This window comes from Mesoplodon densirostris, chromosome 16 (assembly GCF_025265405.1).
Source record: "Mesoplodon densirostris isolate mMesDen1 chromosome 16, mMesDen1 primary haplotype, whole genome shotgun sequence".
NCBI lineage: Eukaryota > Metazoa > Chordata > Mammalia > Artiodactyla > Ziphiidae > Mesoplodon > Mesoplodon densirostris.
Window position 1 is genome coordinate 64,574,493 of NC_082676.1, and position 27,400 is coordinate 64,601,892.

General features: G+C 40.1%; 2 protein-coding genes across 3 annotated transcripts in view; one reads left to right on the forward strand and one right to left on the reverse strand.

The window, feature by feature from the left end:
* The window catches only part of ZNF200 (zinc finger protein 200), a 20,955-nt gene extending 6,706 nt beyond the window's left edge, over nt 1-14,249 (forward strand). The window contains exon 5 of one of the 2 annotated variants that reach the window (XM_060078876.1): nt 11,967-14,249. In XM_060078876.1, coding sequence (XP_059934859.1) covers nt 11,967-12,691 — 725 coding nt within the window. In that variant the 3' untranslated portion in view covers nt 12,692-14,249. The remainder of the gene's footprint in view (nt 1-11,966) is intronic. The other variant, XM_060078877.1, reaches the window with a different exon arrangement.
* Nucleotides 14,250-25,928: 11,679 nt separating this feature from the next.
* Nucleotides 25,929-26,866, reverse strand: LOC132476979 (olfactory receptor 1F1). The gene is given in 4 exon segments (XM_060079233.1): nt 25,929-26,010; nt 26,012-26,144; nt 26,147-26,302; nt 26,305-26,866. Coding segments are annotated over 4 exon segments (933 nt in total).
* Between the last annotated feature and the right edge of the window lie 534 nt (nt 26,867-27,400).

The following is a 27,400-nucleotide window of genomic DNA, read 5'->3' on the forward strand; positions in this document are numbered from 1 at the left end:
GTGAATTCCTTTATAACTGTGGCCTAGGAAGGCTTTTCTAATTAAGACTCAAAAATCCAGAAGTCTTGAAAGAAAAGATCAATAAAGTACCTAAAAAATTTTAAACTTCTGTATGACAAAATAAAAAATATCTGAGCAAATAAAATGCAGTAAATTGGAGGTAAATATTTGCACCTTATATCAGACAAAAGCCTAATCTTCCTAATTTATTAAGAATTTCTAGAAATTGGGAAGAGAAAGATCAACAGATTTTCTCAGAAATACAAATTACTCTAAAATACATGAAAGAGGGCTTCCTTGGCAGCACAGTGGTTAAGAAACCGCCTGCCAGTGCAGAGAACATGGGTTCGAGCCCTGGTGCAGGAAGATCCCACATGCTGCGGAGCAACGAAGCCCATGCGCCACAACTACTGAGCCTGTGCTCTAGAGCCTGTGAGCTACAACTACTGAAACCCATGTGCCTAGAGCCCGTGCTCTGCAACAAGAGAAGCCACTGCAACGAGAAACCTGCACACGGCAACAAAGAGTAGCCCCTGCTCATCGCAACTAGAAAAAGCCCACACTCAGCAATGAAGACCCAACGCAGCCAAAAATAAATTAATTAATTAATAAAAGAAATTTAAAAAATAAAATACATGAAAGATGTCCAGCCCTACTCATAATTAGAAATGCAAATAAAACCTTTACTGAGTTACCTTTTTTTAAAAAAATCTATCAGATTTATAGAAATCAGAAACTTAACAACACATTGGTGGTGAGGTTGTTGGGAGATGGGTATATTGCTGGTGGGCATGCAGAATGGTACAGTTCCTGTTTATGAGAATTTGTAATCACCCATATTACAGATGCATTTACCTTTTGCTCTAGCAGACCCACTTCAGGGAATCTGAATTACAGATAATAGCAATAGCACACATTCAAAATAATGTATAAACAAGGTTTATTCGTTGTGGTATTGTTTGTAAAAACACAAAGTTGAAAACAATCCAAGTGTTTCTGCAGGGGGCTGGTTGAATACAGTATGTTTCCACACATCATACCATGATAATCTCTGTGCACTGGAATATAGTGACTGAAGTAAGGCAAGTAGCAGAAATATACATAGTGTACTACCTTTTATGTAAGAAACGGGGAGAAAAAGAAAACGTATTGCCTAAAGAAACAATGGGAAAACAAAAAGAATTTAATAAAACTGCTACCTGTCTGGGGAATGAATAGAATGGATGGGGAGAGGGATGAGAGTAACGCTCTCTATGTATACTTTTTCATGTTTTGATTTTTTGAGCCATATAAATATATTAGCTACTAAAATTATTTTATTTTTAAAGTTACTACAGTAAAGGAAGGTAAAATACAGTTTCCCATGAACAACACAGGGATAAGGGGTGCTGACCCTCCCAGCAGTCAAAAATCAATGCATAATTGATAGTCAGCCCCCCATACCCGCTGTTCCTCTATATCCATGATTCCACATCTGCAGATTCAACCAACCTTGGATTGCACGGTACTGTAGTACTTATTGTTGAAAACATTCTGCGTATAAGTGGACTTTCACAGTTCAAACCTGTGTTGTTGAAGTCGACTGTATTTTCATTGACCCTTTCAGAAAAATAAGAAAAATCATATGAGTTGCAACTAATTGTTCTGAAAACAGATATTTAGCTCTTTAATATAACCTAATGTTTATAATCATTCATAAAACGCTGATGGTAATTCCTGAAAACTGAGAATAAAGAAACCTACTATCACTATTAATATCATTAACTAATTTTCTAAAGCAAGAAGATAAGAAAAAGAGGTTGAGAAGAATGAATATTGGAGAGGGAACCAAAATATGATTTGTACTTAGAAAATCTAAAAGGATCAACTAAAACATTATTATATTTAATAGTTTTAAAGTAGGTTGATAGGAATAAATATTTAACAATCAATAAATAGCATTCTTTTTTAAAATTTATTTTTGGCTGCGTTGGGTCTTCATTGCTGTGTGTGGGCTTTCTCTAGCTGTGGCGAGAGGGGGCTACTACTCTTCCTTGCAGTGCACAGGCTTCTCATTGCAGTGGCTTCTCGTTGCGGAGCACGGGCTCTAGGCTTGTGGCACGTGGGCTCAGTAGTTGTGGCTTGTGGGCTCTAGAGCGCAGCCTCAGTAGTTGTGGCACATGGGCTTAGTTGCTCCGTGGCATGTGGGATCTTCCCGGACCAGGGCTTGAACCCATGTCCCCTGCACTGGCAGGCGGATTCTTAACCACTGCTCCACGAGGGAAGCCCAATAAATAGCATTCTTAAATAAACACAAAATAATGAGAGCTCTCATTCAGAATGACTGTAAGATAAGAGTAAACTAGAGAAATGTTTTTTTTATGGAAAAGATTTTTATTATTTTTTTTCTTTTATATTCTTTTTTGGCTTTTTTTTATTAGTCTCTGCTTTACAACAAACTGAATCAGTCATACATATACATCTGTTCCCCCATCCCCTCCCTCCTGCATCTCCCTCCCTCCCACCCTCCCCATCCCACCCCTCCAGGCGGCCACAAAGCACCGAGCCGATCCCCCCGTGCCACGCGGCTACCCCCCACCATCCATCCACCCCACGCCCGGCAGTGTATACACGTCCATGCCTCTCCCCCACCCCGTCACAGCACCCCCCCATATCCCCAAGCCCACCCCCAGCAGGTCTGTGTCTCTATTCCTGTTTTACCCCTAAGTTCATGACATTTTTTTTCCTTAAATTCCATATATATGTGTTAGCATACGGTATTTGTCTTTTTCTGACTTAGTTCACTCTATGACAGACTCTAGGTCTATCCACCTCATTACAAATAGCTCAGTTTCGTTTCCTTTTATGGCTGAGTAATATTCCATTGTATATATGTGCCACATCTTCTTTATCCATTCATCTGATGATGGACACTTAGGTAGTTTCCATCTCCGGGCTATTGTGAATAGAGCTGCAATGAACATTTTGGTACACGTCTCTTTTTGAATTATGGTTTTCTCAGGGTATATGCCTAGTAGTGGGATTGCTGGGTCATATGGTAGTTCTATTTTTAGTTTTTTAAGGAACCTCCATACTGTTCTCCATAGTGGCTGTACCAATTCACATTCCCACCAGCAGTGCAAGAGTGTTCCCTTTTCTCCACACCCTCTCCAGCATTTATTGTTTCTAGATTTCTTGATGATGGCCATTCTGACTGGTGTGAGATGATATCTCATTGTAGTTTTGATTTGCATTTCTCTAATGATTAATGATGTTGAGCATTCTTTCATGTGTTTGTTGGCCATCTGTATATCTTCTTTGGAGAAATGCCTGTTTAACTCTTCTGCCCATTTTTGGATTGGGTTGTTTGTTTTTTTGCTATTGAGCTGCATGAGCTGCTTATAAATTTTGGAGATTAATCCTTTGTCAGTTGCTTCATTTGCAAATACTTTCTCCCATTCTGAGGGTTGTCTTTTGGTCTTGTTTATGGTTTCCTTTGCTGTGCAAAAGCTTTGAAGTTTCATTAGGTCCCATTTGTTTATCTTTGTTTTTATTTCCATTTCTCTAGGAGGTGGGTCCAAAAGGATCTTGCTGTGATTTATGTCATAGAGTGTTCTGCCTATGTTTTCCTCTAAGAGTTTGATAGTTTCTGGCCTTACATTTAGGTCTTTAATCCATTTTGAGCTTATTTTTGTGTATGGTGTTAGGGAGTGATCTAATCTCATACTTTTACATGTCCCTGTCCAGTTTTCCCAGCACCACTTATTGAAGAGGCTGTCCTTTCTCCACTGTACCTTCCTGCCTCCTTTATCAAAGATAAGTTGACCATATGTGCGTGGGTTTATCTCTGGGCTTTCTATCCTGTTCCATTGATCTATCTTTCTGTTTTTGTGCCAGTACCACACTGTCTTGATTACTGTAGCTTTGTAGTATAGTCTGAAGTCAGGGAGCCTGATTCCTCCAGGTCCATTTTTCGTTCTCCAGACTGCTTTGGCTATTCGGGGTCTTTTGTTTTTCCAAACAAATTTTGAAATTTTTTGTTCTAGTTCTGTGAAAAATGCCAGTGGTAGTTTGATAGGGATTGCATTGAACCTGTAGATTGCTTTGGGTAGTAGAGTCATTTTCACAATATTGATTCTTCCAATCCAGGAGCATGGTATATCTCTCCATCTATTTGTATCATCTTTAATTTCTTTCATCAGTGTCTTATAATTTTCTGCATACAGGTCTTTTGTCTCCTTAGGTAGGTTTATTCCTAGGTATTTTATTCTTTTTGTTGCAATGGTAAATGGGAGTGTTTTCTTGATTTCACTTTCAGATTTTTCATCATTAGTGTATAGGAATGCCAGAGATTTCTGTGCATTAATTTTGTATCCTGCTACTTTACCAAATTCATTGATTAGCTCTAGTAGTTTTCTGGTAGCATCTTTAGGATTCTCTATGTATAGTATCATGTCATCTGCAAACAGTGAGAGCTTTACTTCTTTTCCAATTTGGATTCCTTTTATTTCCTTTTCTTCTCTGATTGCTGTGGCTAAAACTTCCAAAACTAAGTTGAATAAGAGTGGTGAGAGTGGGCAGCCTTGTCTTGTTCCTGATCTTAGTGGAAATGGTTTCAGTTTTTCACCATTGAGGACAATGTTGGCTGTGGGTTTGTCACATACGGCCTTTATTATGTTGAGGAAAGTTCCCTCTATGCCTACTTTCTGCAGGGTTTTTATCATAAATGGGTGTTGAATTTTGTCGGAAGCTTTCTCTGCATCTATTGAGATGATCATATGGTTTTTCTTCTTCAATTTGTTAATATGGTGTATCACATTGATTGATTTGCATATATTGAAGAATCCTTGCATTCCTGGAATAAACCCCACTTGATCATGGTGTATGATCCTTTTAATGTGCTGTTGGATTCTGTTTGCTAGTATTTTGTTGAGAATTTTTGCATCTATGTTCATCAGTGATATTGGCCTGTAGTTTTCTTTCTTTGTGACATCCTTGCCTGGTTTTAGTATCAAGGTGATGGTGGCCTCGTAGAATGAGTTTGGGAGTGCTCCTCCCTCTGCTATATTTTGGAAGAGTTTGAGAAGGATAGGTGTTAGCTCTTCTCTAAATGTTTGATAGAATTCGCCTGTGAAGCCATCTGGTCCTGGGCTTTTGTTTGTTGGAAGATTTTTAATCACAGTTTCAATTTCAGTGCTTGTGATTGGTCTATTCATATTTTCTATTTCTTCCTGATTCAGTCTTGGCAAGTTGTGCATTTCTAAGAATTTGTCCATTTCTTCCAGGTTGTCCATTTTATTGGCATAGAGTTGCTTGTAGTAATCTCTCATGATCTTTTGTATTTCTGCAGTGTCAGTCGTTACTTCTTTTTCATTTCTAATTCTATTGATTTGAGTCTTCTCCCTTTTTTTCTTGATGAGTCTGGCTAATGGTCTATCAATTTTGTTTATCTTCTCAAAGAACCAGCTTTTAGTTTTATTGATCTTTGCTATCGTTTCCTTCGTTTCTTTTTCATCTATTTCTGCTCTGATCTTTATGATTTCTTTCCTTCTGCTAACTTTGAGGGTTTTTTGTTCTTCTTTCTCTAATTGCTTTAGGTGCAGGGTCAGGTTGTTTACTCGAGATGTTTCCTGTTTCTTAAGGTGGGATTGTATTGCTATAAACTTCCCCCTTAGAACTGCTTTTGCTGCGTCCCATAGGTTTTGGGTCGTCGTGTCTCCATTGTCATTTGTTTCTAGGTATTTTTTTATTTCCTCTTTGATTCCTTCAGTGATCACTTGGTTATTGAGTAGTGTATTGTTTAGCCTCCATGTGTTTGTATTTTTTACAGATCTTTTCCTGTAATTGATGTCTAGTCTCATAGCATTGTGGTCAGAAAAGATACTTGATACAATTTCAATTTTCTTAAATTTACCAAGGCTTGATTTGTGAACCAAGATATGATCTATCCTGGAGAATGTTCCATGAGCACTTGAGAAAAATGTGTATTCTGTTGTTTTTGGATGGAATGTCCTATAAATATCAATTAAGTCCATCTTGTTTAATGTATCATTTAAGGCTTGTGTTTCCTTATTTATTTTCATTTTGGATGATCTGTCCATTGGTGAAAGTGGGGTGTTAAAGTCCCCTACTGTGATTGTGTTACTGTCAATTTCCCCTTTTATGGCTGTTAGTATTTGCCTTATGTATTGAGGTGCTCCTATGTTGGGTGCATAAATATTTACAATTGTTATATCTTCTTCTTGGATCGATCCCTTGATCATTATGTAGTGTCCTTCTTTGTCTCTTGTAATAGTCTTTAAAGTCTATTTTGTCTGATATGAGAATTGCTACTCCAGCTTTCTTTTGGTTTCCATTTGCATGGAATATCTTTTTCCATCCCCTTACTTTCAGTCTGTATGTGTCTCTAGGTCTGAAGTGGGTCTCTTGTAGACAGCATATACATGGGTCTTGTTTTTGTATCCATTCAGCCAATCTGTGTCTTTTGGTGGGAGCATTTAGTCCATTTACATTTAAGGTAATTATTGATATGTATGTTCCTATTCCCATTTTCCTAATTGTTTTGGGTTCGTTATTGTAGGTCTTTTCCTTCTGTTGTGTCTCTTGCCTAGAGAAGTTCCTTTAGCATTTGTTGTAAAGCTCGTTTGGTGGTGCTGAACTCTCTCAGCTTTTGCTTGTCTGTAAAGGTTTTAATTTCTCCATCAAATCTGAATGAGATCCTTGCTGGGTAGAGTAATCTTGGTTGCAGGTTTTTCTCCTTCATCACTTTAATTATGTCCTGCCACTCCCTTCTGGCTTGTAGAGTTTCTGCTGAGAGATCAGCTGTTAACGTGATGGGGATTCCCTTGTGTGTTATTTGTTGTTTTTCCCTTGCTGCTTTTAATATGATTTCTTTGTGTTTAATTTTTGACAGTTTGATTAATATGTGTCTTGGCGTACTTCTCCTTGGATTTATTCTGTGTGGGACTCTCTGTGCCTCCTGGACTTGATTAACATTTTCCTTTCCCATATTAGGGAAGTTTTCAACTATAATCTCTTCAAGTATTTTCTCAGTCCCTTTCTTTTTCTCTTCTTATTCTGGAACCCCTATAATTCGAATGTTGGTGTGTTTAATGTTGTCCCAGAGATCTCTGAGACTGTCCTCTGTTCTTTTCATTCTTTTTTCTTTAGTTTGCTCTGCATCAGTTATTTCCACTATTTTATCTTCCACCTCACTTATCCATTCTTCTGCCTCAGTTATTCTGCTATGGATCCCATCTAGAGTATTTTTCATTTCATTTATTGAGTTTTTAATCGATGCTTGATTCATCTTTAGTTCTTCTAGGTCCTTGTTAACTGTTTCTTGCATTTTGTCTATTCTACTTCCAAGATTTTGGATCTTGGAAATAGAATCTTGGATCATCTTTACTATCATTATTCTGAATTCTTTTTCAGGTAGACTGCCTATTGCCTCTTCATTTGTTAGGTCTGGTAGGTTTTTATCTTGCTCCTTCACCTGCTGTGTGTTTTTCTGTCTTCTCATTTTGCTTATCTTCCTGTGTCTGGGGTCTCCTTTTGGCAGGCTGCAGATTCGTAGTTCCTGTTGTTTTTGGTGTCTGTCCCCAGTGGCTAAGGTTGTTTCAGTAGGTTGTGTAGGCTTCCTGGTGTGGGGGAGTACTGCCTGTGTTCTGGTGGTTGAGGCTCGATCTTGTCTTTCTGGTGGACAGGTCCACGTCTGGTGGTGTGTTTTGGGGTGCCTGTGTCCTTATTATGTTTTTAGGCAGCCTCTCTGCTAATGGGTGGGGTTGTGTTCCTGTCTTGCTAGTTGCTTGGCATAGGGTGACCAGCACTGTAGCTTGCTGGTCGTTGACTGAAGCTGGGTGCTGGTGTTGAGATGGAGATCTCTGGGAGATTTTCACCACTTGATATTATGTGGAGCTGGGAGGTCTCTTGTGGACCAGTGTCCTGAAGTTGGCTCTCCCACCTCAGAGGCACAGCACTGACTCCTGGCTGCAGCACCAAGAGCGTTTTATCTACCCGGCTCAGAATAAAAGGGAGAAAAAGTAGAAAGAAAGAATTAGTAGAAGAAAGAAAGAGAGAGAGAAAGAAAGGAAGAAGGAAAGGAAGGAAGGAAGGAAGAGAAAGAAAGGAGGGAGGGAGGGAGGACAGAAAGAAAGAAAGGAGGGAGGGAGGAAGGAAAGAAAAAGAAAGAGTGAAAGGAAGAAGGGAGGGAGGAAGGAAAGAAAGAAAGACAGGAGGGAGGGAGGGGTAATGAAAGAAAGAAAGAAAGGGGCAGAGGGAGGGAGGGAGGAAGGGAAGGTAGGAAAAAAAGAAAGAGAAGATAAAGTAAAATAGAATAAAGTATAAAATATAGTAGCGTTATTAAAAATAAAAAAGTAATTGAAAAAAAAACGGACGGATAGAACCCTGGGACCTATGGTGGAAGCAAAGCTATACAGAGAAAATCTCACACAGAAGCATACACATACACATTCACAAAAAGAGAACAGGGGGAAAAAAATCGAAAATCTTGCTCTCAAAGTCCACCTCCTCAATTTGGGATAATTCGTTGTAAAAAGAGGAAAAGGGGAAAAAGTCTGAAATCTTGCTCTCAAAGTCCACCTCCTTAATTTGGGATAATTCGTTGTAAAAAGAGGAAAAGGGGAAAAAAATCTTAAATCTTGTCCTCAAAGTCCACCTCCTCAATTTGGGATGATTCGCTGTCCATTCATGCACTCCACAGACGCAGGGCACATCAAGCGGACCGTGGAGCTTTAATCCGCTGCCTCCGAGGCTGCACAGAGAGATTTCCCTGTCTCTTCTCTGTTCTCACAGCTCCCGGGTCTCAGCCTTGGACCTGGCCCCGCCTCTGTGCATAGGTCGCCGGAGGGCGTCCGTTCTTCGCTCAGACAGGACGGGTTTAAAGGAGCCGCTGATTCGGGGGCTCTGGCTCACTCAGGCCGAGGGGAGGGAGGGGCACGCAGTGCGGGGCGGGCCTGACGTTGCTCCAGCCCGAGGCGCTCTGTGCACTTTCCCGGGGAAGCCGTCCCTGGGTTCCGGGACCCCGGCAGTGGCGGGCTGCACAGGCTCCCCGGAAGCGGGGGTGGACAGTGACCTGCGCTCACACACAGGCCTTGTGGCAGCAGCAGCAGCAGCCCCAGCGTCCCACGCCCGTCTCCGGGGTCCGCGCCTTTAGCCGCAGCTCGCGCCCGTCTCTGGAGCTCCTTTAAGCAGCGCTCTTAATGCCCTCTCCTCGCGCACCAGGAAACAAAAGGGAAGAAAAAGTCTCTTGCCTCTTCGGCAGCTCCAGACTTTTTCCCTGGACTCCCTCTGGGCCAGCCGTGGCGCACTAGACCCTTCAGGCTGTGTTCACGCCACCAACCCCAGTCCTCTCCCTGCACTCCGACCGAAGCCCGAGCCTCAGCTCCCAGCCCCGCCCTCCCCGGCGGCCGAGCAGACAAGCCTCTTGGGCTGGTGTGTGCCTGAGGGCACCGATCCTCTGTGTGGGAATCTCCCCGCCTTGCCCTCCGCACCCCTGTTGCTGTGCTCTCCTCCATACCCCAAGCTTTCCCCCTCCGCCACCCGCAGTCTCCACCCACGAAGGGGCTTCTAGTGTGTGGAAACCTTTCCTCCTTCACGGCTCCCTCCCACTGCTGCAGGTCCCGTCCCTATCCTTTTGTCTCTGTTTATTCTTTTTTCTTTTGCCCTACCCAGGTATGTGGGGAGTTTCTTGCCTTTTGGGGGGTCTGAGGTCTTCTGTCAGCATTCAGTAGGTGTTCTGTGGGAGTTGTTCCACGTGTAGATGAATTTCTGATGTATCTGGGGGAGGAAGGTGATCTCCGCGTCTTACTCTTTCGCCATCTTCCTCTCTCCCTTTGAGGACCTGCACCTGAGAGACGAGCCCCCAAAAGCCCTAACTTTGAAAACCAACAGGGCTCACATCTTGAGACGCAGAGCTGTAGCTATCTGAGAGACAGCTCCTAGAGAAATGTTTTATTGGTAAATAGAAAAGAAGATTCTTAAATATTGGAGAGAAACAGGTCTAAACTGGAAAACTAAAATCATGTAAAGATAGCAGTGCCCTCCAAATTTATTTATACTGTAAATACACTCGTTCAAATTTGTGAAAAGGTAGAAGTGGATGTTCTGACTGGTTTTACCAATATTAGACATGTTACAAACAACAAACAGTGTGATACTAAACTCCAAATGTATTAGAGTTAACTGTAAAAATAAGTCATAAAAGAATGGCTAGGGGACTTCCCTGGGTGCACAGTGGTTAAGAATCCACCTGGCAATGCAGGGGACACAGGTTCAATCCCTGGTCCAGGAAGATATCTCACATGCCGCAGAGCAACTAAGCCTGTGCACCTAGAGCCCGTGCTCCACAACAAAGAGAAGCCACCATGAAAAGCCTGTGTACCACAACGAAGAGTAGCCCCCACTCACCACAAAAAGAGAAAGCCCATGCACAGCAACAAAGACCCAATGCAGCCAAAAAAATTAATTAATTTTAAAAATACCTTAAAAAAAAAAAGAATGGCCAGGAAACAATAGAAATTTATCAGATTTTAAGACTAATTTTTTTCTCTGGTTTTAAGTTGTGGAGTTATTATAGAGGGAGATTTCCATTAATATATCAGTAGTGATTGATAAAGAGATTAAGATTTGTAATATATAAAATTTATTTAAATTTATAGAAGTCTCAGCCCAATAGATAAATTACTAGTTTGCAGTAATCAAAGTGCAAAGTAAAGCTACAATGAGAAACCACTGTATACCTATTAAATATTTGGAAAATTATATCTACTGCCAGCAAGATTAGGTAAAATTGATAACCACATGTTGATGATTGTATTGAAATTTGTACAGCTTGTTTGGAAAGCAGTATAACAGTTCATACCAAGAGCTATAATAAAAATTGGCATGTGCTTTGACCCAGCATTTTCATTATCCTAAGGGAATCGTTAAAAGAAATAATTTAAAAGAAAAAATTCTATTGGTGTGAAACTGCTAAATCCAGCAGAGATTCATAGTCTAGCTTCAGGTTCAGTCACATTATCTAAGTGGTTGCTTTAATCCTTTAATATCAGTAAGTTGCCTGGAGTCAGACAAATCCCTTGTCATGTCACCTGTTCAGAGCATACTTTTTTTTTTCACTTTGTTGCCTAGTCTTTATAATTTGTTATTTTACACAGACTTTTTTGGGGAAATACAAATGCAGAAAAGTCTACAGATCCTAAGTGTACAGCTCAGATTTTCACAAAATGTACATATTTATCTAACCACACCCAAAACTGACTATTCCTAACAGCCCAGAAATCCCTCTGTGCCCCCTGCTCAGTCACTACTCTCCTTCCTCCCCAAAAATGACAACTATTGACTTCTACCATAGTTTCATTTTATCAATTGTAGTAATCCTTTAGTGTCCAAATAATAATCCATTGTGTGAAGATGCTATACCTCCTTTAGTTGTGGTCATTTGAATTCTTCCAGTTTTTCACTATATTGGATATTATAATATTACCTAATACTATAATATTTTAATATTTAATGTAGTGAAAACCTGGAAGTAACTCATCTTACCATTCACTTACTAGCCTCCTAAAGATTACAAGTAGTACCCTTTAGTATTTATGTCCTTCATCCCCTGGTCCTTATTAGCTCAGTGCTCTACACATAATGTAAGGTCAGTATGAACTTGTTGAGTGAGTAGTTGGTGCTTATTCAGAAAACAAACAAATAAAATATTTTAATGTAGTCCCACTCATTCCAATTTTTAAAGAAAAGTAAAAAGAGGACTGTGTGCTTGCATTATGGGGTATGGAAAGATTTACCAGTCATGTATCCCACCCTCATTAAGGGTAGAAAAGTGTTGATGGCAATTATCAGCCAGTCCTCAGATTTCTGACTTTCAAGGTTATTGTTTCATGAGAAATCTGACTTGTTTTTTCCTGCCTGGTATCATAGCCCTCAAAAGTTATTAAATTCTCTCTCTGTTTCAACAGTCAGTGACAGTAACCCTGAGGGTGAAGATCTTCAGAGAGAACCTGTAGAGAATGAAGATCAGAGAGAAAAGTCTTCAGATTATGATGAAATTGATTGCTCCGTGGTCTCTGAGCAACCTCCAGATTGCCAGAAAGAGGAAAGACTAAATACATCCATTCCAAAGGAAAGGAAAATGAGAAATCTTTTAGTTACCATTGAAAATGATACTCCACTAGAGGAACTCTCAAAATATGTGGATATCAGTGTTATTGCACTTACCAGAAATCGGAGAACAAGAAGATGGTATACTTGTCCACTGTGTGGGAAACAGTTTAATGAAAGTTCTTACCTTATTTCTCACCAGAGGACTCACACTGGAGAAAAACCCTATGACTGTAGTCACTGTGGGAAAAGCTTCAATCATAAAACGAACCTTAATAAACATGAGCGAATCCATACAGGAGAGAAACCTTATTCATGTTCTCAGTGTGGGAAAAACTTTCGTCAGAATTCTCATCGGAGTCGCCATGAAGGAATCCATATAAGGAAGAAGATATTTAAGTGTCCAGAATGTGGGAAAACCTTCCCAGGAAACAAAGAATTTGTGATTCATCTGCAGAGTCACGAGGCTGAGAGGCCATATGGTTGTACAAAGTGTGGGAGGAGGTTTGGTCGGCTCTCAAACTGTACCCGGCATGAAAAAACCCATTCAGCATGTAAGACCCAAAAACAGAAGTGGGATTGAGAAAGGTCTGATGGTCCTGCCTCAACCTGAAATATTCCTTAAGGAATTCTGAATTCCCAGGCTATCTGAAAAGATACAGATAAGAAAACCTCATTATAGCCAAAATTGGATAAATACCCATGTTTGCTGAAACCTTAAGTTTTTAGAAAATTCACAGGGGGGAAGAAAAAAACCCAAAAACATCCTCAAGGGCTATACCTCAGTTAGCAACCAGGCTTTTTGGACTAGAGCTTTCTTTTGTGAACTTGTATAACAATGTATAGGTCACAGATCCCTTCCCTGAAAGATGCTTTGAAATGTGAGTCTGGGGGCTGCTTACCTTCAAGGTGAAGAGTGATGAGTGTCCTGAAAGTATATCCAGCTTTTGGCTTCCCTGGTGGCACAGTGGTTGAGAGTCTGCCTGCCGATGCAGGGGACGCAGGTTTGTGCCCCAGTCCAGGAGGATCCCACATGCCGCGGAGCGGCTGGGCCTGTGAGCCATGGCCACTGAGCCTGCACGTCAGGAGCCTGTGCTCCGCAACGGGAGAGGCCACAACGGTGAGAGGCCCGCGTACTGCAAAAAAAAAAAAAAAAAAAAAGTATATCCAGCTTTTCCCCCACATAGGAATTCACACTTGAGAAATAATGTAAAGGTCCTAAAAGAACCAAACTACTGATTTGTTAAGTCAACAGCTTCTGTTAGCAACTCATGTAACCCTCCAAGGATACCCTTAAAGCCTGAGAGTTGAAAGGGATTGTTTACTTTGGAATTTAGGAAAATACAGCAAGGAATGTCAAGGACTTACACTGTCATTTTATGTGATCTAAACTAACAATTTCAATAACATTTGCAATTTGTGGTTGAAAAGTGACTGTTTTACAGAAATCCTTTTCACAGTGTTATTTAAAAGTGTCTCCTGTTTTCACTGTATTTTGTTCTGCAATTAATTGCTCACACAGCTCTCTCATGCCTTTCCCTTGCCAAAAGAAGTTTGGGTCGTTCAGGCCTGGCCACCCAGCCCTGCTCCTGGAAAAGCTCTTTAGAATCTTGCCTCTCTGTTGAGTTGAGAAGAAAACCTGCTAGGAAGGAAACCCCAAGAGGAGGAGGAGGACGTTGGCTTGGATCCATGGCTGGTCAATAAACTTGCCATATGTGTTATTTCCCATCAGACCTTTGGGAATGGGTGGTCACTACCTCACAAGCAAAGTGTTTTACTTTTAGAAATTATGTCTCCAATAGCTAGCTCACATTACCCCTCAGGAGACAGGGTTCCAGTGTCCTCATTGTAGTGGATATTTGTTCTCTGGCCTCCTGACACCCAGACTTCCCTGACTTGTCTGCCAGAGGCAAGGCCAGCGGTGCCTTCACCGGGCCGATCCTGTGGTGCGTCATTTTAAGGATTCTTGATCAGTCTTGCTCTTCTTAGATTTCCTAAGGTTTTACGTTGGTATTTTGATTGGAATAGGTTAAATCCCATATATCAGTACTATTGGGGGAAAATTACCTTTACAAATTTTGTTTCCTATCCAAAAACATACCTTTCCATTGATTATAGAGTATTCCTAAGTTTTTCTAATTTTCTTCATGTAAGTTCTACACAATTTTGTTACTGTAAATCGTTTTTTTTCATTATATTTTTCTAGTTGGTTATTGCTCTTACATAGGAAAGTTATTTTTAATTCTATATTTGCAAAACTAGCCACTTCTCTGAATGTAATGTTCAGTAATTTTGTAATTTCTCAGTTCTGTTCAAATTTGTGGTTAAAATTTATACCATCTACAAATAGTAGTTTTGTTTCTTCCTTTATGCCTGTTGCTCTTTTTTTGTTGTTAAAATGTGTGGTTCTAAGCTTTGTTCTTGTACAAAGCATGCTAAAAGGACATTTTATGATACAATTCAGTCCTAAGTCCTAATTAAAGATAGAAAAAGAAACCCCAACATTTAAAGCCACACTAAAACAGGCTTTATCAATGTTGTCTTTCAAGCCTACTGTATCCTTTAAAATAAGGGACAAAACTGGCTGCCAGCATTATTCTCTTATTCCTTTGCAAGTCTGGCCAGGGTCCACTCAGTTATTGTGCAGAGAGACCCGCCTGTGCACCCAGAAAACTTAAAAGGCTAAATGGCTGCCAGGCAGTGACAGGAGAGGGTGAGGTCACGGGGGCAAGATGGTCCTGTTCCCTGCCCAACAGTCGGGCCACAAGGTCCCCAAGATGTTTGATAAGGAGCCTGACAACAGCTAATGAGAAAAAGTAAACACAACAACAAATGGTTTTCCAGTAGAGCAGCAAAGTCCAGTTAGAAAATATGAAGGACCAAAGGTCCTATACCTACAGCAGCTATAAATCTAAAGCACACATCCTCTAAAGCCTTGGCACCAGGCCCTGGGTTGTAATGGGGAGCAACAAACCCATGGAGTTTCCCAGGGTGTGGGGTGCCGGTGGGGGCAGAAATTCAGTAAATCTCAAAAACAGGTATGCAGCTACACACAAGTGCTAGGAAGGAAAGGCTGCTAGGAGTGATACCGGTGGGTTTTCTAGGGAGGACTTCTGGGGAAGTGACATTTAAACTGAGACCAGAAGGATGAGATGGGGGAGGAAGGGAGCAGCGAGGGGATGTTCCAGTAATAAGACATGAACAGATATCTTCAGATAAACATGAGTGGCTAAAAGAAATATATGAAAGAATGTTTGGCCTTAATAGTAATCTAAGAATTATATATTGAAAGAACAAGATACCATTTTAGGTGCATTAAATGAGCAGGTTGTGTGTGTGTGTGTGTAAATGTTTGGCTTGGCAGAAGAGGGATGACAGCAGCATCCATTTACTGTGACAAGAATGTTAAAACTATTATTCCTTGACCTAGCAATTCATCTTCTATGTACAAGGGGAGGTATCACAACATCATAATGCTGAAAAAATTAGAAATGACCTAAATGGTTGGATAAATAGGGTGGCATATTATAAAGCTAATAAAAATAATGCTTTTCATTAACCTTAGTCGTCAGGGTGAGTCTCATCCTCTCCACTCTCTCAAGCCCACTCCAGCTTCACCTTCAATTCCAACACTTCACTAAACATTTATAGAATATTTCACCCAACAACAGCATAATACACATTCTTTTCAAACTCACATGAAGCATCACCAAGATAGACCACATCTGGGCCATGGAACACACCTCAGCAAATTTAAAAGAATAGAAATCATACAAAATATCTTCTCAGATCACAATGAGATTAAGTGAAGTTAATAACAAAGTTGGCTGAAAAATCCCAAAATATTTGGAGATTTAACAACACACATCTAAGTAACAAACGGGTCAAAGAAGAAGTCTCAAGAAAAAAATTTAAATATTTTAAACTAAATGAAAATGGAAATAAAACTTATGAAAAATTTGGGATGCAGTGAAAGCAATGCTTAGAGGGAAATTTACAGCATTGGATACCTATATTAGAAAAGAATAAATATCTAAAATCAATCATCTAAGTTTCTACCTTATGATCTACAAAAGAGGAAATTAAATCCAAACAGAAGAAAAGATTTAAAAATTAGAAAAGAAATCAAAGAAATTAAAAGTAGGAAATCAATAGAGAAAATCAACAAAATCAACAGAGAAAAATCAACAAAATCAAACGCTGGTTCTTTGAAAAGATCAGTTCAATTGATAAACCCCTAGCCAGGCTAACTAACAAAAGAAGAGAGAAGGCACAAATTACTATTACCAGAAATGAAAAAAGGGGGCCATCACTATGAATCCTGTGGGCAAGAAAATGATAATAAAGGAATATTATGAATAACTATGCCTATAAATTTGATAACCTAGAGGAAATGGACCAATTCCTTGAAGGACACAATCTACCAAAACTCACTCAAGAAAAAATAATCAGAACAGGCCCATATTAAAGAAACTATGAATAATTAATAACCTTCCAAAACAGCACTGGGCACAGATGGTTTCATTATGAATGCTATAAAATGTTTAAGGAAGAAATTATGCCAATTCTCTACCATCTCTTCCAGAAAATACAAGCAAAAGGAACACTTCCTAACTCATTCTGTGAGTCCAGCATTACCCAAATACCAAAACCAGACAAAGCCATTACAAGAAAGGAAAACTATAGCTAATATCTCTCATGGATATTCACACCAAAATTCTCAACAAAATATTATCAACTTGAATCCAATAGTGTATAAAAAGAATTATCTATGATGATCAAATGAAATTTATTCCAGGTATGCAAGTCTGGTTCAACATTTCAAAAGCCATGAATGTTAAAAAAAAAAGAAGAAAAATCATATAATCAGATCAGCTGTAGAAAAAGCATTTGACAAAATCCAACACCCATTTGTGATAAAAACCCTCAGCAAACTAAAAATAGAGGGAAACTTCCTCAACTTGAAAAAGAACATGTATAAAAACTTACAGCCAACATCATAATTAATGGTCAGAAACTAGACGCCTTCCCACTAAGATCAGGAATAAGAAACAAAGATCAGGAACAAGGATATTTCCTCTCACCACTCCTATTCAACACCTACTGGAAGTTCTAGCTAATGCAATAGGACAAGGAAATAAGGACTTCCCTGGAGGTCCAGTGGTTAGGACTCTGCGATTTCACTGCTGAGGACCCAGGTTCAATCCCTGATTAGAGAAATAAGTGCCCACAAGACGCACGTTGTGGTCAAAAAAACACAAAAAACAATTTCTTTGATCCTAAGACCAATGCCACATATTTTAGGCTTTTGTTACAATACTCTCCACATCTCTGTACTGAATTAGTTATTGCTGCAGTGGTACTTAGGGAAGATATCCCAAAACTCAGTGGATTATAGTAAGCATTTGTTTTTCTCACTCCTGGGTCTACAGGTTGGTTGAGGTGGCTCTGCTTCACCCTAGACTTCAGGTTGGATTGAGGTCTGATTCTCATGTCACGTTCTGGAACTTGGACTAAAGGGGCAGCAGCTACCTGGTGAAGTCCTTCTTGTGGTAATCATGGCAGTGCAAGAGCCAAACCAAGCTGCACAAGCAGATTTAAGGTCTCATGTTTTGACTACTCACATTTTGCTAAGGAAAGTCACACAGCCAAGTTCAAAGTCAACAGAATAGGAAAGTATACATTACCCCAAGGGGAAGTGAGTGGGGACTGAATATTTGCCAAACAATAATCTATTACAGTGATCGAAAAGATAAAAATCCTTGTCCTCATGGAGATTACATTCTAGTAAAAAGGATAAATATAAACAACTCAGAAATGAAGACAGTGTGGTCAGATAGGATATTCTCGCAAATGTAAGCAAAGTTACAGATACAAGGATGTCTTACACAGCACATTTGTAATGATAAAACACTGGACAAGGGGCTTCTCTGGTGGCACAGCAGTTAAGAATCCACCTGCCAATGCAGGGGAAATGGGTTCGAGCCCTGGTACTGGAAGATCCCACATGCCACACAGCAACTAAGCCCATGCACCACAACTACTGAGCCCGCCCTCTAGAGCCCGCGAGCCACAACTACTGAGCCTTCAGGCCACGACTACTGAAGCCCACGCACCTAGAGCCCATGTGCCACAATAAGAGAAGCCACTGTAATGAGAAGCCCGTGCACTGCAATGAAGAGTAGCCCCCACTCACTGCAACTAGAGAAAGCCTGTGCGCAGCACCGAAGACCCAAAGCAGCCAAAAATAAATTTAAAAAACTAAACTAAACTAAAAAACACTGGACAACCTAAATGTTCATCAATCACAGCTATTTAAATAAAATAATATGTCAACTAAATAGACTGGTGGGGAGGTTCTTTATTACTTATTTTGATAAATTTGATATCTGGTATACATTTCCTTTAAAAACAAGGTTAAGTCCATATGTATTAACATGAAAAGGTGGAACTGATGAAGAGTTTTGGGGTATCTCTCCTAAAATGTTTATGCCAATATAATCCTTTATTTTCATCTACACAAAAGAGATGAGTTTGTAAAACACTCCTTAAGTTATATCTTGGGAATTCTTTGCACATCAGAACTTACAAATCTACTACATTCTTTGAGTGGCTGTACTGGATTCCATTATAAGGATGGATCATAATTTACTGAATTGCTCCCCTTTAGATGGACACTTGGGGTATTTCCAAGTGTTACATCTATGTAGTTTTACAATAATAAACATTTCTATACCTGCATCTTGGCATAATTTTGCAAGAATAATTACCAGATATTGTGAAATATTATAAAATTTTTAAAAAGCCTCAAGCTAAAATAGCATGGTATTAGCCCAATAATAAAAGCTCATATCAATGTATCAAACAGAGAATCTAAAAATATATCTATATCTCTCTATATCTATATTTATATATCTACATCTATTCCTCTCTATATGAATTTACAGAGGCATTCAGAGGATGGACTTGGTCATGGAGCTGGATATGTCAGAAACCTGGCTCCACCATGTCCTAACTGTGGGACCTTGAGACAGTCACTTAATCTCCTTAAACCCAGGGATGTCCTTGAGTGGGGATGATAATGATACTTACCTCATGGCTGCAATATTAAAATAGATATGAAGAGAAAAGTCTCGGCCAACTGGCTAGCACATAATAAATTCCCAATGCATATTAGATACAATGATCAGCATTTTACAAATGATAAAAGTGGTGTTACAAACAGTGAAGTATGGAAAGGTTATTAAAAAGTAACTGGAGTAATTTCGTAAATATATGAAGAAATGAAATTAGAACCATAAACACAAGTTATCGATTTAAACTGCAAAAACCAAAAACAGCTAGAAGAAAATATAGCTAAATATTTAAGTAATGAAAGAATGGGGAAGAAAAGCCTAAGAGAACTGGAGGAAAATGCAACACTTTCTGGTTATAATTATATGAAATTAAAATATATAATATGTCCAAAAATAAGCAAAACTGAAAAGTATAAACTAGGGAAAGCTAGTTGTAGTATTTGTGAAAGGGTGTCTGACATGCTCAAAAAATATGGTTCAACAATTTGCTATGAAGTCAACATTTAAAGAAATCTCACAAATAATAAAAAAACAATTTAAGGCTTCCCTGGCTCAGTGGTTAAGGATCCCCCTGCCAATGCAGCCGACACGGGTTCAAGCCCTGGTCCGGGAAGATCCCACATGCTGTGGAGCAACTAAGCACGTGCACCACAACTACTGAGCCTGCGCTCTAGAGCCACAACTACTGAGCCCGTGCACCACAACTACTGAAGCCCACGTGCTTAGAGCCCCTGCTCTGCAATGAGAAGCCACCGCAATGAGAAGTCTGTGCCTCACAAGGAAGAGTAGCCCCCACTCACTGCAACTAGAGAAAGCCCGCGCACAGCAACAAAGACCCAATGCAGTCAAAAAAAAAATTAAGTGAAAAATGCCCAGGAAGGAAAATGTAAATCAAAGATCCTATATCCAGCAAAGCTTTCAAAAACAAGGTAGAACTGCTCTACAAAAAATACTAAAGGAATTCCTTCAGGCTGAAAGCAAGTGACCCCAGATGGCAATTAAAATCCACACAAAGAGTGCTGATAAAAGTAGGTAATTATAAAAGATAAGTGTGTTTTTTTCTCCTTTACTCTCTTAAGTGATTTTGAAAGCAACTGGATAAAATAACATGTAGGTAGTGTATTGTTGGGTCTATAGCACAAAGAAATGTAACATATGTGTAATATATTTGCCAATAACAGCACAAAGGAGTTGGGTGTGAGTAGAGCTGTACTGGGCTAAGGAAATGACCACAGATGGTAAGGTAATAATTTAAGAATGTATTGTTGAGTTTATAACATTGATATAATATGTGAACCAATGATACACAAGTAATGCTTAAAATGGGGAAAAGGAATAGAGCTATATAGGAGAAGCTTTTCTATATTTATTTTTTAAATATTTACTTTTTTTTTTTTTATTTGGCTGTGCCAGGTCTTAGCTGCAGCACATGGGATCTTCGCTGCAGCATGCGGGATATTTTAGTGGCAGCATGAGGGATCTAGTTCCCTGACCAGATATCAAACCCAGGCCCCCTGCACTGGGAGCATGGAGTCTTAACCGCTGGACCACCAGGGAAGTCCTGAGAAGCATTTCTTTATATCACGGGAATTAAGTTAGTATAAATCTGAAGCTGATGTTGATAAGTTAAAATGTATATGGTAAAACCTAGAGCAACCACTAAAAAAATCCAAAAAATATAGTGAAAAAAATAATTACTGGTGTTAAAATGCTACATTAGAAAATATACAATAGGGCTTGCCTGGTGGCGCAGTGGTTGGGAGTCTGCCTGCCGATGCAGGGGACACGGGTTTGTGCCCCAGTCCGGGAAGATCCCACATGCCGCAGAGCGGCTAGGCCCGTGAGCCATGGCCTCTGAGCCTGCGCGTCCGGAGCCTGTGCTCTGCAACAGGAGAGGCCACAACAGTGAGAGGCCCCCGTACCGCAAAAAGAAAGAAAGAAAGAAAGAAGGAAAGAAAGAAAATATACAATAAATGCAAAAGAGAGCATTAAAGACACAAAAAAGACACAAGACACATAGAAAACAGTTAAATGGCAGACATTAATATTAAAAGTGAATGGGTTATACAATCCAACCAAAAGTCAGAGATCATCACACTGGATTAAAAAACATGATCAAAGTATATGTTATCTACAGGGTACACACTTTAGATTCAAAGACACATTAGATTGAAAGTAAAAGCATGGAAAGAGATGTATCATGCAAACAGAAACCACAGGAGAGCTGGAGTAGCTATACTAATATCAGACAAAATAGACTTTAAAACAAAAAATGTTACTATAGATAAAGATGGATATCTTATAATGATAAAACAAGATTATATAAAATTTATAAACACACATGTATCTAATAACATGTATCTAATACATAAAACAAAAGCTGGAGATGTCTTTCAAACTTTCAAGGAACAGGTACTGTCCATCTTATTATAAAGAATTCTTGGAAATATAGACTAAAAATTGAAAATGCTACCATTTATTCCTTTAGACAAAAATATCAATACACAATTAAGACAAACATAAAAAAGAAAATCATATGAAACTCAGAAATGGCCTCTGATTCTGAATTTTGTCCATTTTCATACAAGATATCATCTTACCTATCTCTCTGAAATTAAGGGGAACTGCCCTGTTTTCCTCTTTGTTCCTCAAAATCCAGAGCATTCTGCTCAGTGATGTTTTAACCAGTTTCATCTATTTGTCAATATTTTATTCTCTGCAATCATTTTCAAAATAAATTTAAAGTCATACTTTCAAATAGTAGTAAATTTCCTTTATGTTTTAATTCAAGAACAGGATTACTAGTGAGTACATTTCGCTAGAACAACTTGAAGGAAATACTAAGGGCTGGAAAATAAAATTGTGGAGACTATCCAGCAATTTAGAAAGGCTTTATTACAAAATGTAAGTGGAAAATCAGGATATAAATATCTGTGTAAAATATCACAGTGCATTGACATAAATGGAACAGAAGGTGGAAAAAATGCAGTTGATTCACACGACTGGGCATTGAGAATTTTGGAGGATATTTTTTCCTTGTTTAACTTACCCATGTTCCTGTCATAATGTTGCATGATACATAAAGCTCAGATACAAAGGTAAAAAATAACTAGCTTGACAGGAGTGGTGATGGCAGTGGTGGGATGAATTGGGAGATTGGGACTGACATATATACATTAATATGTATAAAACAGATAACTGGGGCTTCCCTGGTGGCGCAGTGGTTGAGAGTCTGCCTGCCGATGCAGGGGACACGGGTTGTGCCCCGGTCTGGGAAGATCCCACATGCCACGGAGTGGCTGGGCCCGTGAACCATGGCCGCTGAGCCTGCACATCCGGAGCCTGTGCTCCACAACGGGAGAGCCCACAACAGTGAGAGGCCCGCGTACCGCAAAAAAAAAAAAAAAAAAAAAAAAAAGAAGACAACAAAAAACACCAGATAACTAATAAGAACCTGCTGTATAAAAAAATAAATAAATAAATAACTAGCTTGAATGCACGGCAGAATTAGGGCCTCCTGGAGCCCTTAAATGAACCCTCTCCTTCCTGCCCCAACACCACTCCGACCCTCCCATCACAAGTGCCTGTATCTCCGTGTCTCTGTTGTGAGAAAGAGAAATCAGCCCTGATATCCAGGAAACAGCCTAGCACTCACAGCTAGGTCTTGTTACTTTCTTTTTTTTTTGCTGTGCCATGCAGCACGTGGGATCTTAGTTCCCTGACCAGGGATTGAACCCATGCCCCCTGCACTGGAAGCACAGAGTCTTAACCACTGGACCTGCAGGCAAGTCCCTTGGTGATTTCTTTTTTTTTTTAACATCTTTATTGGAGTATAATTACTTTACAATGTTGTTTTAGTTTCTGTTGTATAACAAAGTGAATCAGCTATATGTATACATACATCCCCATATCCCTTCCCTCTTGTGTCTCCCTCCCATCCTCCCTCTCCCATCCCACTAGGTGGTCACAAAGCACCGAGCTGATCTCCCTGTGCTATGCAACTGCTTCTCACTAGCTATTTTATATTTGGTAGTGTATATTTGTCCATGCCACTCTTTCACTTCGTCCCAGCTTACCCTTCCCCCTCCCCGTGTCCTCAAGTCCATTCCCTATGTCTGCATCTTTATTCCTGTCCTGCCCCTAGGCTCTTCAGAACCTTTTTTTTTCTTTATATTCCATATATATGTGTTAGCATACGGTAGTTGTTTTTCTCTTTCTGACTTACTTCACTCTGTATGACAGACTCTAGGTCCATCCACCTCACTACAAATAACTCAATTTGTATGGCTAAGTAATATTCCATTGTATATATGTGCCACATCTTCTTTATCCATTCATCTGTTGATGGACACTTAGGTTGCTTCCATGTCCTGGCTATTGTAAATAGAGCTGCAATGAACATTGTGGTACATGACTCTTTTTGAATTATGGTTTTCTCTGAGTATATGCCCAGTAGTGGGATTGCTGGGTCATATGGCAGTTCTATTTTTAGTTTTTTAAGGAACCTCCATACTGTTCTCCACAGTGGCTGTATCAATTTACATTCCCACCAACAGTGTAAGAGGGTTCCCTTTTCTCCACACCCTCTCCAGCATTTACTGTTTGTAGATTTTTTGATGAGGGCCATTCTGACTGGTGTGAGATGATACCTCATTGTAGTTTTGATTTGCATTTCTCTAATGATTAGTGATGTTGAGCATCCTTTCATGTGTTTGTTGGCAATCTGTATATCTTCTTTGGAGAAATGTCTATTTAGGTCTTCTGCCCATTTTTGGATTAGGTTGTTTGTTTTTTTGATATTGAGCTGCATGAGCTGTTTATAAATTTTGGAGATTAATACTTTGTCAGTTGCTTCATTTGCAAATATTTTCTCCCATTCTGAGGGTTGTCTTTTCATCTTGTTTATGTTTTCCTCTGCTGTGCAAAAGCTTTTAAGTTTCATTAGGTCCCATTTTTTAATTTTTGTTTTTATTTCCATTTCTCTAGGAGGTGGGTCAAAAAGGATCTTGCTGTGATTTATGTCATAGAATGTTCTGCCTATGTTTTCCTCTAAGAGTTTTATAGTGTCTGGTCTTACATTTAGGTCTTTAATCCATTTTGAGTTTATTTTTGTGTATGGTGTTAGGGAGTGTTCTAATTTCATTCATTTACCTGTAGCTGTCCAGTGTTCCCAGCACCACTTATTGAAGAGGCTTTCTTTTCTCCATTGTACATTCTTGCCTCCTTTATCAAAAATAAGGTGACCATAGGTGCGTGGGTTTATCTCTGGGCTTTCTATCATGTTCCATTGATCTATATTTCTGTTTTTGTGCCAGTACCATACTGTCTTGATTACTGTAGCTTTGTAGTATAGCCTGAAGTCAGGGAGCCTGATTCTTCCAGCTCCGTTTTTCTTTCTCAGGATTGCTTTGGCTATTCAGGGTCTTTGGTGTTTCCATACAAATTGTGAAATTTTTTGTTCTAGTTCTGTGAAAAATGCCATTGGTAGTTTGATAGGGATTGCACTGAATCTGTAGATTGCTTTGGGTAGTATAGTCATTTTCACAATGTCGATTCTTCCAATCCAAGAACATGGTATATCTCTCCATCTGTTGGTATCATCTTTAATTTCTTTCATCAGTGTCTTATAGTTTTCTGCATACAGGTCTGTTGTCTCCCTAGGTAGGTTTATTCCTAGGTATTTTATTCTTTTTGTTGCAATGGTAAATGGGAGTGTTTCCTTAATTTCTCTTTCAGATTTTTCATCATTGGTGTATAGGAATGCAAGAGATTTCCGTGCATTAATTTTGTATCCTGCTACTTTGCTTGGTGCTTTCTTTTTTTTTTTTTTTTTAATTTTTTTTTTTTTTTTTTTTTTTTTGCAGTATGTGGGCCTCTCACTGTTGTGGCCTCTTCCGCTGCGGAGCACAGGCTCCGGGCGCGCAGGCTCAGCAGCCATGGCTCACGGGCCCAGCCGCTCCACGGCATGTGGGATCTTCCTGGACTGGGGCACGAACCCGTGTCCCCTGCATCGGCAGGCAGACTCTCAACCACTGCGCCACCAGGGAAGCCCTGCTTGGTGCTTTCTTGATGAACACAGAGAGTTGCACAGAATATCAGTGTCACACAAGGCCATTCTGTGACTGTTACAAAGTAAGACAAAACAAGACCACTCTGTAAGCATGTGAACACTAAAACATGAACACTGTCCAAGCCACAAAAATGACCAAACTCCCCCTGTGCTAGTGGATATGAGTGACTGCTACTTCTTTGCCAATCACAGCTTTGGCCACAGTCTAGTTTGCCCTCCTTCTAGATTAAATATATTAAGATAGTGAACCAAAATTATCCTCACTTTGTGACATCTTTGAATCCAGAGCAAAGACCCAATCCTTACCAAAATCACCTCATACAAGCCCAAGTCTTTTAATAAGTCCTTTTGAGCACCTTCCTACTAAGATACCTCACTATTCCCCCCATGGTGTGTGTAACTCCCTTGTTACATGAGTAATAAATGCAACTTATTCAACAAGAGGTGTGCTCCTAATGGGTTTTGCCTGGAGGGCACTGACGGTTGGAATCGTCAAGTTATCTGGTACAAGGATCTCTTTCAATCTTTAACCTGAAGAGGCTGTATCAAGTTTTGTTCTCCCAAGACAGAGAGTAGATGATTCTCTTACAAAAGACAAATGTTAACTTTTGCATAATCAAAAAAACAAAAACAAGATTTTCTTATAAATTAGTTCCCTCCATGATTTTCTTAGCCTATTTCATTACTGGGTAGAAAAAATTAATAGCAACCACTTTTCCAAGAGCCTCTTTTATGTCCTGGTTTCTCAGGCTGTAGGTTCAGCATGGGAGTCACCACAGAGAACACTGCAGCAGCTGCTATGTCTATCTCAGCTGAGTGGGAGGATAAAGGGTTGAAATACAGAAATATCATGGTGCCATAGAAGAGGAAAACCATAGCCAGGTGGGAGCACAGGTGGAGAAGGCTTTCCATCTTCCCTTTGTGGACTGGATTCTGAGGACAGCACAGGTGATAAGGATATATGATACCAGGATGCAAACAAATGGGGTGCTCATTATTGGCCGTGCTTCAGTTAGAATCATCACCTCACTGAGGTGTGTATCAGAGAGGAGAGTTTCAGGAGAGTGGTCACATCACAGAAGAAGTGGGGGATGGCACTGTCTGCACAGAATGAGAGTCAAGCCATCAGCAGGGTATGCTACAGCATATCCAGGTTGGCAATGACCCACAATCCAGTGACCAGCAGGGCACAGAGCTGGTGGGTCATCTTTGCTTAGTAGTGTAAGGGGTGGTATACAGCAACAAAGCGGTCATAGTCCATCACAGCCAAGAGGAAACTGTCCATGTCCATGAATGTGAAAACAAAATACATCTGCATGAGACACCTAGAGAAGGGGATGGTCTGCTTCCTGAGTATGTGGTTGGCCAGCATCTTGGGGACAGTGGTGGAGGAGAAGCAGATATCCACGAAGGACAGGTTGCAGAGGAAGAAGGACACGGGGATGTGCAAGCAGGAGTCTGTGCTGATGGCCAAGAGGATAAGCAGGTTTCCCAAGACTGTGGCCAGGTACATGCTCAGGAAGAGCACGAAGAGAAGCTGCTGCTGCTAGGGCTGCCTGGAGAGCCCCAGGAGGAGGAACTCAGAGTTACTTGACTGGTTTGTCTCTCCCATGGGGCTGGACTCAGATGCAGAGAAGAGAAGCAGAGGTCAGAAACCTAGAAGCAAAGGGTTTGGGTGCAATAACCCAAGCTCCAGCCATGGTCATGTTAATAAAACCTACATTAGAGTTGCTCAGTCAGAATCTGCCCCTACTCCCTACACCCTCAACTTCCGACCTCCAGTCCTAGATGATGCTGGTTCCACTGGACTAATTTTTTAAATTATATGAAATATAACATAAAAACAAAACACAGGCACATACACAGCCCTTCCCTGACATTATGTGCATCTCTATTAACATTCCCAGGCTTTTGCCCACTTAGTAGATCATAGAGAGAAGAGAAACAGCTCGTTGGTACTGGGTTTATCACAAGCAACAGACGAGGGATTCAGGACTTTTACTACTACTCCCTGGATCTGGAAGATTTAACAAAGGAGGTTCTTCAGAGAACTTCACCGGGGACTTCTCTAGTGGCACAGTGGTTAAGAATCCACCTGCCAATGCAGGGGACACGGGTTCGAGCCCTGGTCGGGGAAGATCCCACA